General features: G+C 35.2%; 2 protein-coding genes across 2 annotated transcripts; both read left to right on the top strand.

The window, feature by feature from the left end:
• The first annotated feature begins 1,954 nt into the window (after positions 1-1,954).
• Positions 1,955-2,773, top strand: LOC126690257 (uncharacterized). Its single transcript, XM_050385377.1, has one exon. The coding sequence runs from the start codon at positions 1,955-1,957 to the stop codon at positions 2,771-2,773; it is 819 nt and encodes a 272-aa protein (XP_050241334.1).
• A 2,343-nt stretch (positions 2,774-5,116) lies between these two features.
• LOC126690256 (uncharacterized) lies at positions 5,117-5,848 on the top strand. The gene has a single exon (XM_050385376.1). The coding sequence runs from the start codon at positions 5,117-5,119 to the stop codon at positions 5,846-5,848; it is 732 nt and encodes a 243-aa protein (XP_050241333.1).
• The last annotated feature ends 5,284 nt before the right edge of the window (positions 5,849-11,132 follow it).

The following is an 11,132-nucleotide window of genomic DNA, read 5'->3' as shown; positions in this document are numbered from 1 at the left end:
GACCAAGTAACATAAAATTTGCCACTTTTTAAAAATAGAACTATTCGACGAATAGAACCTTTGTTCTAATTAAAAAAAAATTGCAAAGTTCTACATCTAGATTACAAACCTTTCAAAAAAAAAACCAAAAGAATTATTAAAAACAAATATTCAACACAAAATATTCTTCGTGCTCTCTGTAGCACTTCTTTCCTTCTCCGTTAACGTGCTCTCTATAGCATCACCTCTCTCCTTCTCCGTTTAACGTGCTCTCTGTAACAGCACTCCTCTCTGTAGCACCTCTCTCATTCCGCTGATGGAGGTGTCTGATCTCATTTCACGCACAGAGAATAGCTCCTAGATCGATGCGTGCTTAGAGCCTCCTCCAAACCAAAATGTTCCGGTAACTTCCACCTTCATACTCCTTGGTAAACTTATAACCCACAAAAACGTTGGTACTTCCATTGTCTCCGATGTTGTTAATAGAGCATGGAAACCATCCTTCCAGATACGAGTTAACCAGTTAGATGAGAATATTTTTATGTTCCATTTTAACCATGAGGCAAATCTGAGTAATGCGTTTCGAAGAAGACCTTGGTCTATTAGAGGTGGTCACTTAGTCCTCAAATAGTGGAACCCTTCGTTGACATGGCAGGAGATCCCTTTCTCCACTTCATCAATCTGGGTTCAGGTCCACGGGCTCCCTGAGCTTTGGAAGTCCCCAAGCAATCTGAGAAGACTTGGGGAAAAGGCAGGGAATGTTATTGAACTGGACCTTGCAGGTGAGAGGGGTGGAGCATGGAGAAAGTTTGTTCGTATCTAAGTTGAAGTGGATCTCCTTCGGCCCCTCATGCCTGGTATCTTCCTTCCCAGGAGTAATCTGCCTCATTTGTGGGTAAGTTTTCGGTATGAGAAGTTGGCAGATGTTTGTTATCAGTGCGGCCTTATCGATCATGAAACCCAGGTCTGCCGTGGCAAAACCTTCCTCATCTGCAACCCGTTTGGATATGATTTTAATGCTTCGGGGCCGTGGTTAAGATCGGAGAGCAGCATCACTCCGCTAGATTTATTGCGGGTCCCTTCATGCCCTTCGCCGCCAAGCCACTCCACCGGAGCAAATCCAAGCTTGCCTGACGCCACCAAGGATGCAACAGCTAGCATTGCCACCTCATCAATCCAGGACAACTAGTACAGTCTGTGGCAAGCAGGTGTACCTCACCAGAATTGTACCAACGTACTTGTGTAGCTTCCCGAGGCAATAGGTGGCACTAGCACTGAGGGGGGGACCAGCAATCAACAGCTGGTAGCCATATCCACACATGTCAGCCAAAGCAAACCAGGGGAAGAGGATTTTCGGATCACTAGTCATTTACCAGGGGCCCAATTCTCCTCACAAGCTCAGATTACTCTTAACCCGACCACTCAGCCCATTGAAGCAAGCCCAATGTACCCACCTGGCTTCGGCCCACCCATGACAAGTCCAACCAATGATATTTCATTCATTACTAAGACCCCTACGACCAAAGAAAATTCCATTACTGATTCTGAACCAAATCCTGTAACCCCAAATTTCACCTTTTCGGCATCACCACACCATCACCTGAACCTTAGAAGTACAAACCACTTTTCCCCATCGACCCAACAACGCTCCATCACTCAAAAGGAAATGATCAAGGAAGGAGAATAAGTGTTTCCTGAAAAAAGGCAAAACTGAGAGAGTTACTTCTAAGGCGGCATGCGATGGTCCTGGAGCTGTAAGTCCCATCCCCGAATCAAGTCTCATAATCAACAGCCATGAAGAGAGGCAAATCACTTCAGGTACTGAAATACCCATCCAAGGTGAGACTACCTTAAACTCTTTCTCTAATGGAATTGTTGACACTGGTTCTGCTGTTGCTCTCTGTGATGGTGGGTCTCTATCTGTTTCTTCTTTTGTGGCCAAGGAGGCGAGCCTTATCAAACCCCCAACCTCCCCATGAAGCTCCTTGGCTGGAACTGTCGTGGCATCTGCAACGCTGCAACAGTTAGAGCCCTTAAGGCTCAAATAAAAGGGAATAGCCCTAATGTAGTTTTTCTAAGTGAAACTAAAGCTTCTGCTAATAGGATGGGAGCTATGATGAATTCAATAAATTTTTCTAATATGTGTGTAGTAGATGCCAAGGGTTCTACAGGTGGTGTGTGTATCATGTGGAAGGAGGGCCTTATGATCCATCAAGTGGATTACAATAAAAATCTCATTGTAGTGAAAGTTTCGGATGCTCTGTGTAGCTGGGTTCTAATTGGTTTCTGTGGCCCCCCCTATATATCTAAAAAGCAGAAGGCTTGGGAAAACCTTTTAGCCTTCCTAGAGTCATGCCAATGCCCCTGGGTCTGCTTAGGAGATTTCAACTTCACTGTTAATGACAATGAGGTGTTCAGTAAAAATAGAGATGGGGCTGGTTCTTCGACAACCAATTATTTGAAGGAATTAATCTTTGAGCATGGAGCTATTGATTTGGGTTATTCAGGTAATGCCTTTAGTTGGGCCAGAGGTAGTTGGAGAAATTCAGCTATTAAAAGAAGGCTTAACAGGGCTATAGCGAGTATTTCTTGGAGGTTAGCCTTCCCGAAAGCAGCTGTAGCCCATCTCGGAGCTATTAATTCTGACCACACTCCCATCCTTCTAGATACAAATCTAGAGGAGAGTTTTGCACAGAGACCTTTCCGGTTTGAAGCAGCTTGGATTAGAGATAATTGGTGTAACTCTGTGGTTGAGAAGGCATGGAAGGCGGATAAGTGGCTCTACTTTGGATAAGTTGTATAAAAAGCAAGACTTGACTAGACAGGCTCTCCGTAAGTGGAATAAACAAGTGTTTGGGAATTGTCAAGTTAGAATCAATCGTCTTATGCAAAGCATTATGGAGGTCCACAGGAGGCACCCATCTAAGGAGAATGGTAGAACTGAAGAAGCCCTCCAATCTGAGCTAACAGAGTGGTTAACAAGGAGTGAGATACTCTGGAAGCAGAAGTCTAGGCAGCTATGGTTGAAGAAAGGGGACAAAAACACAAAATTATTTCATCTCTTCACTATCATTAGAAGAAGGAGGAATAATATTGATGCGATAAAATCAGAGGAAGGGCTTTGGGTAACAAGCTCTAATCAGATCAGGCATCTATTCTATAATTCTTTTAGGAAGATCTTTACGGTCGAGGAAGTAGATTTCCCTGAAAACTTAGATAACCTCATGCCTTCATGTGTGTCTGAGGAGGAGAATTTGGAACTGAGCAGAATCCCTACACCAGAGGAGATAAAGGCAACTGTGTTTCACATGCAGGACCTGAAGGCACCTGGCCCGAATGGTTTTCCTGCCCTATTCTACAAAGAGTTCTAGCCCACGGTTGGCGATACAGTTGTTCAAGCTATAACATCATTATTTACTGATGCAAGTATACCTAATGAGGTTAATAGCTCCCTCATCGTCCTGATTCCTAAAACTCCTAATCCTTCCTCTGTCAATAATTTTCGTCCCATCAGCCTCTGCAACCTGGTGTATAAGATCATTTCAAAATTACTCGTTGCTAAGCTCAGACCTCTGTTACACAAAATTATCTCTCCATGCCAATCGGCTTTCGTTCCAGGGAGGTGGATAGCAGAAAATCAAGTAGTGGTTCATGAGCTCCTTCACAGTTTTAAGACAAGAAAAGTAAAAAATGGATTCATGGCTATTAAATTGGACCTCCAAAAAGCCTATGATAGAGTAAACTGGGACTTTACTAAAGCGGTGCTCACCAACCTGGGCTTCAATGACACTTTCACAAGGTGGATTATAGACTGCATCTCTACTGTGTCTTATGAGGTGATGGTTAATGGAGGGAAGTCTGATCAATTTAAACCTAGCAGAGGTCTGAGGCAAGGTGACCCTCTTTCTCCATATTTGTTCATATTAGGCCAAGAGGTCCTCTCGAGAATGCTGGATAGAGAACTTTTGTCGAGTAATATCAGCGGTGCAAAAGCTAGTGTTAGAAGCCCTGCTTTGACCACATGATGTATGCGGATGATATTGTGCTCTTCTCTAAAGCCACTAGGCACGATGCTAGTATTCTTGTCAGGTGCCTTGATAGGTACTGTAGCTGGTCTGGGCAGTATATCAACAGGTTGAAATCTAGTCTCTTTTTTTCTAAACACACCTCAGCTAGTATCAGAAGATCTATCAAACAGCAGCTCCTTATGAAAAAACTAAAAAAAGATGCTATATACTTGGGTGCTCCGCTATTTCTATCCAGATCCCCCTCAAAAGACTTCAAATATCTTAAGGAAAAGCTGGAATCAAAGTTGACAGGCTGGAGAAGTCACTGCCTCTCGTGGGCTGGCAGATGCACGCTCATTAATTCTATCACCTAAGCCATCCCCAACTATACTTTTTTGGCTTTCAATGTACCAACCAAAAATTGTATCAAGTTGGATGCCCTCTCAAGGAGATTTTGGTGGAAGCTCAAGGAAAGGAACAGCAGATTCATTGCATGGACTGCATGGGATAAGTTGTGTCAACCTAAAAAACAAGGAGGTCTTGGCTTTAAAAAGGCAAAAGAGATGAATTCTGCACTTCTAGCTAAACTGGCCTGGATGGTTGCCTCGGGTAAGCAAAGCATATGTATGGAGGTGCTTAGAACAAAATACAAAGTCGGTAATGGATGGATGACTGCGGAACCTTTGAAGGCAGGTTCCCCTTCTTGAAGAGCTATTGTAGAGGCCAGAAAATTAATAGTGAAAGGGGCATTCCTCCTGGGAGATGGGAGGTCTATTGATGTGTGGATTGATCCGTGGGTGCCAGGGATTGGAAACTTCAGACCTCAACCGAGAGTGGAGGAGTACAAACAAATTGCACTCAAGGCGGCTGATCTTATTGACTCTTCAACCAGATCATGGCGCAGAGAATGGATAAACGTGCTGTTCACTCCGGTGGATGCAAAAGCTATACTCTCCATCCCAATCCCTTTTAATCTAGAGCAAGATAGGCTTATATGGATTCCTGACTCAAAAGGAAGATTTTCGGTCAAATTGGTGCACAAGGTTGCCTTCACTAGCCCGAAAAGAGATTCTCAACCCCAAGCTTTCTGGTTGAAGCTGTGAAAAGCCAAACTCCCGGAAAGACTCCAAATGCTTATTTGGAGAATCGGTGTCAATGCTATCCCCACTAAAGAGAATTTGCAAGTAAGGCTGCCTCATATAGATACTTCTTGCCCTTTGTGCAATGCGTCGGTGGAATCTAGTATCCATATTTTCTTTGAATGCCCTTTCGCCAGAGCCCTCTGGGCAGCTGCTTGCTGGGGCTTAAGTGTGGATCCAGCTTCTATAAGAACACCAACAGATATCACTAAGCTCATCATGGAACCACCTGCTTCCCCGATTCTGGCTCAGGAGCAATGGACCGTGTCCCTCAACATGGCTTTAGTCATTGATGAGATATGGAGGTCTAGAAATCTCAAGCAATTTTGTGATGTAAATGCAGATGTCATGAGTGCTAAAAGAAATATTCACTCAAGATTTCTTGAGATTGCCAAGGCTTTCACTCCGGATATGATTAAGCCAAATGAACTTGCTAACTTCAGGTGGAACCCACCACCACTTGGTTGGATCAAGATTAATGTGGATGCCGCCTTGAACAGATACAAATCAGCTTTTGCAGTAGTTGCTCGTGATCAGCTGGGAGAGGTTCTGTTTCTATGGGGAAAAATTCATCATGCCTGCCCCCCGGCGCTAGCTGAAGCTGAGGCCCTCCATTGGGCTGTGCAACTAGCGATCAAAGAGCGTTGGCAGAATGTGATGTTGGAAGGGGATGCAAAGAACTGCATTGAGGCTCTAACAAGTGATGATGCTACCCCGGATTAGCTCTATTCCAACACTGTTAGTAATATCCATAGGCTAGTTAATGGTTTTGATTCTGTTAGTTTCAGTTGGGTAAGGAGATCAGGCAACTCAGTTGCGCATGCTGCGGCTAAGTTGTCCTTGAACTCATGTTTAGATTTCTGTTTCAATAAAGGTACTCTTCCACCCTCTCTTGAGGTTGCTTGTAAGGGAGATGCCAATGTTTCTGTTGGTTAGTTTTATGGAAGTTTGTTTGTTTATCAAAAAAAAAAAAAGATTACAAACCTTTCTTAGGATGCTTGAAATCTTTTTTGACAAAAAAAAAATCAAAAATCAAGAAGAAAATTAAACAGAGTTAAAAAAACAAAGTACCATATAGATTGCAGAATTGTATGTAAATTTAATAGTCTATGATTAGAATTTGCTACGACAACTTACATATATATTGGACAACAAAATAATTAAATTGGATCAAACCATTAACATATGAATTAGATCAAATATAAGGAAATTACCCCCTCAAAAAAAGAAAAACATAAGGAAATTAGCTTAAACAAAAGGCAGCAAATACATAAAACGTATTTAATTGATTATAATAAAAAATTAGAGTAAAAAATACATACCTACATGATTGTAGGTAGAAAAATGGAAGCCTAAATAAATAAATAAAAAAACTGTGCAATAAGTTGAGAAGGAAAAACTACACCAACTAACGGTGTATATATATACATACTCCACCTAGAAAAGGAGTCCAAGTAAAAATCAAATACTCTAAACTCCTTGAAGTTACCTAATCAAGAAGTTTAGGTTAATTACATATTAGTTTTTTTTTTTTTTTAAATACTTTATCCCAAGAAAATAGTTAACGTTATTAGCTAGATTGTTATTAGATATTTTTAATTTTTTTTTTTTTTACGTTAAAGTTAATACCCAAAAAAAAAAAAAACAAAAACAAAAAAAAAACTTACGGGAAGCAGTATGTTTTTTTTTTAGAGATACACTTACTTTATGATAACAATGAATTAAAGTCCTGATTTTTTGAATTTGAGATATGAATGAATTAGAGTATTGATTAATCTAATATTAATCTGCAGTTTTTTATTTCAATTTTTTTTTATAGAGATACACTTACTTTATGATAAAAATGAATTAGAGATAAGAATGAATTAGAGTCTTGATTAATCTAATATTAATTTACCCACAATCTTACATGAAGTAGTTTTTATTTTACGCTTACTATATAATATTTTTTTGATTAATCTATACCTACAATCTTACATGAAGCAGATGTGATAGTCGCTAACCCGTGCGATGCACCTGATAGTTAATAAAAGTTTAAAATAGTATGAAGTTTTCCAATAAGTTTTAAAATAGTATGAAGTATTCTCAATCCTCTACCTCTTTCTCTATACGTCTTTATCATCGATGCATAATAATCCTATTGGTTCAAATAGTCCACCAAAAGAACTCCTACGTTTTTTTTGTTAGCAAAAGATTAGAAAAAAGAACTCCTACGTTAAACCTATTAAAAAAAACCAAATAATAAACCAAATTAAAAAAGGTCTTCAAGTTGAACAAAGAAGAACTCCTTCATTTTTGTTTTTGCTTTTGTTTTAAGTAAAAGATTAGAAAAAAAAAAAAAAAAACTCTTACGTTGAACCTATAAAAAAATATAAAAAAATTAAAAAAAAAAAACCAAATAATAGGTGTAGCCTGAGGTTTTATTTTATTTTATATATGGTAACAACAATTCTAATTGGTTTCAAATAACTCTGACAATTAAATGATATGGTTAGAGCCAATGCTGGATGATCTTTCTTGAGCTTTTGAGTATGTTAGCAACAACCACACCAATTTTAGAGTGTGTCTAATTCTCTAAGCAGTGGCCAAAAAGCAAATTTTTATTTCTTTACTTTTTTTAAAGAGATAAACTATTTAATGATAAAAATGAATTAGAGTCATAGTAGTATACTATTCATTTTTAGTTTTTTAAAAATCTAAAAATTTAATAAAATTTCTGCAATTTGGTGAAGTCACGTGGCGTAACCACGGCGTCTAAGCCCAACTTTTATTATATATAATATAATATGATATAATATGATATGATATAGGTCAAAAGCTATGATTTTATAATATACTAGTTCAAGAATATGCGTTGTACGGTTTTATCATAAACTTATAAAATATATATTTTATTTGAAAAAATAACAAAATAAATAATTATTAAAAAGAAAAAAAAATATTGCATAAATGTAACAACTATCAAAAATATAAAATGATAACACCACAACAAAAAATAATCTTCTAAGATCCCAATTGTGCTCTAATAAAATTTGAAGTTACATGTATTAAATTGGATATCCATAAGCATCTATTGTTGTCTCATTTGTAAAAAATATTTGGAAATTTCTTAGGGCAAGAGCCATTTAGCAAGAAAGAATTTATTTTTTATAAAGAGTATTGAATGCTTTGCACAAAATAGTAGAATAAAAATTAGCCAACAAAATGAAGAAGGGGAAGATTTTAAAAAAAAGGGAAATTTGAGTTGTGTGTGATGATTTTTTAGTAACTAACTGACCTTTGTCATTTGATGGCATCGTTTGTGGATTGGCAACTATTCAAGCCAATGTACTGATAGTCTGATACTAATAATAGTTTTAGAGGGACAAAAAAAAAAAAAAAAGGAAGAAGAAGAAAAAGACTTGCCTGGGTGATCAATTTCTTGAATGGAGTTTTTCTTTTGTTGGTACTTATTATATATATCACGTCTTTGCAAATTTGTAACAACTTTATTGAAGTATTCATAATTCAAGAAGATTAGTTTTATTTGGAAATAAATTTATTATAAAATAAATGTACACAATTGAAGCAAATAGGTTTGTAATCCAATACAAATTTATTATCTGTTCTTATATATATATATATATATATATATATATATATATTAAGAGGATTCAGAAAGTTAGTTATTGTTTTTTTTCCTGTCAAAAATATTCCTAAATTAATTAATCAACAACTTAAAAATGAGGATAAAATAGTAAATTGACAAAAGAAAGTTAGTTATTGCTTTTTTTATTGTCAAAAATACCCTTACCTAAAACTTAAAAATGGGGTTAAAATAGTAAATTGACAAAAATAATAAATTCTTATTTCTACGTTGAAATGTCTTCCTTCTTCTAATAAGCTCCTACTTTTACGGTAATTTAAATTCCTACTTCTACTCTTTAACTCCCTACAAAATAGGATTTATCTTTTGTTAGTTTTAAAACTCCTCTAATCTACAAAACTCACCCCACGTATTCATTTTTTTTTTTTTTTTGTAATTGGAAAAAATAGAAATCCTAAATTATAATAAATGCAAATTATTAATCTTTACCCAAAAAATAGAACGCGCATGCTTAGAGGCTAGTGTAAAATAAATGTATGACTATATAATGGTTACCTTCAATTGTTCATTGTTTATATGATATGTTTGCAAGAATAGTGTTTCTTTGTCTTTTATTGGCTGAATCTAAGATCTTGATAGTCCTAAATTCATAATGGATTTTCTTTTTGATCTTGTAAATGATTACAAAATATACAACCAAACTAATGTATGTATATTTGAAAGATCAAGTGCATGTAAAGTGTAAAAAAATACTTGCCTGTGGTGGTAATAATGTATCCCATGTCAAACCGCTTCTTGGAGAGAGAAAGAGTTTTTTTCTTTTTTTAAAAAAAAAACCGATAGAGAGACTTTGTTTGAAAAAGAAGTCAATATTATAATATATAGTAGCTAAAACATTTTTTTTTATAGGTGCTAAAACATTAATATTTGGAGGTGGTATTTGATGCGGATAGTATTTCAATTGTGATCAAATTCATCTTAGGCTTTATCTAATTAGTTTTGTTGGTCCTTGTAAATTTGTAATTCATTTTATATTTTATGAGTTTTAGCGTCTTAGGCTTTATCTAATTAATTTTGTTGGTCCTTGTAATTCATTTTAATTAGAAAATTTTGCATTCCTACGTTAGAAATGATGGCTAGATGTTCAAACTTCTCAGATTTCCTATAACTATCAGTAGTTGCATGGCATCAAGTTTTCAATAGGTATTAGTAAAGTTGCTGCTTTTTTATACACTACAGGTAAAAAAAAATAAGGATCAAAGGAATTACATAAAAAATTTGGATTGTAACTAAATTAAGATTTTTATCAACTTAGAAATTATAGGAATTAAATATATTTTTTTTAAATCTAAAAAAAAATATATGCAATATGGTGAAGCCACTTGGCGCAACTACGGCTTCTAAACTCAACTTTGATTATATAGTACTAGTATTAGGCCCGTGCGATGCACGGCTTTATTAAGAATCATATGTAAATTAATGAAAATAAAGAATAATAATTTTTATATTAATTAAAATTAAATAGATAATAAAAATAAAGTAATCTTTTGCTCTATTTTTTTTTTAAATAAGTAACCTTTTACTTTATGTTATGTAATGAATGCATATTGTGTAAGATTGAGTTTTTATAAATAAAAAAAATCATATATAAGTCCAAAATTAATTGAATGGAATATGATAAATAACTATGCAACTAATATAAAAGGAGATGTCTGAAAAATATAAAGGGAGTTTGCATAATTAAAACTCAAGTGCATATTTAAATAAAAAAATCCTGAATTCAATAATTAAAAAAAAAATTTGAAAGCATATTTAAGTGGTAACCTCAATGTAATAGTTAAGAATTATGAACAACCCAAATTACTAAACATTAAAAAATAAAAGTAGATAAACTTATGTAAGAATTGAATTTTTGTCTTTGAAAGTGAGGAAGGGGACACCAAATTTCACCCTATCAAAACAAAATATGTAAATATAGACTTCAAGAATTTTTTTTGAGAAAAAATTTTGATCAAGTGCTTTGAAACCTCAAGGAAACTCCTTGGAAAAATATAATAAAAAACAACATAAATAATAATAAAAATAAACAAACAAAATTGGGAATTTATTTTTTGAAGCAAAGAGGGACTGAATTTGAGAGAATAACAAATAATGAGAGAATAACAAATAACAAATAACCCTAAAAAATGATGGAAACTTGGACAAATATTAATGAAAAAAATCATAAATCTCGCTCTACTATTTATAGTGAGTAGTGACCTAAAAATCTAAAGATGAGAGTCACAGTATATAAAAAAATTAAAAATAAAATAAAATAAAACTATTATCCATAATCATTCCTATATTTATCCAACAAATAAAATTTCAACCATGGTAAATTTTAACCCCAAAAGAAGTTGTTTCTATTTAAAATAATAATTT

This window comes from Quercus robur, chromosome 6, assembly GCF_932294415.1.
Source record: "Quercus robur chromosome 6, dhQueRobu3.1, whole genome shotgun sequence".
In the NCBI taxonomy this organism is placed as follows: domain Eukaryota; kingdom Viridiplantae; phylum Streptophyta; class Magnoliopsida; order Fagales; family Fagaceae; genus Quercus; species Quercus robur.
This window is presented reverse-complemented; position numbering and strand designations above follow the sequence as displayed.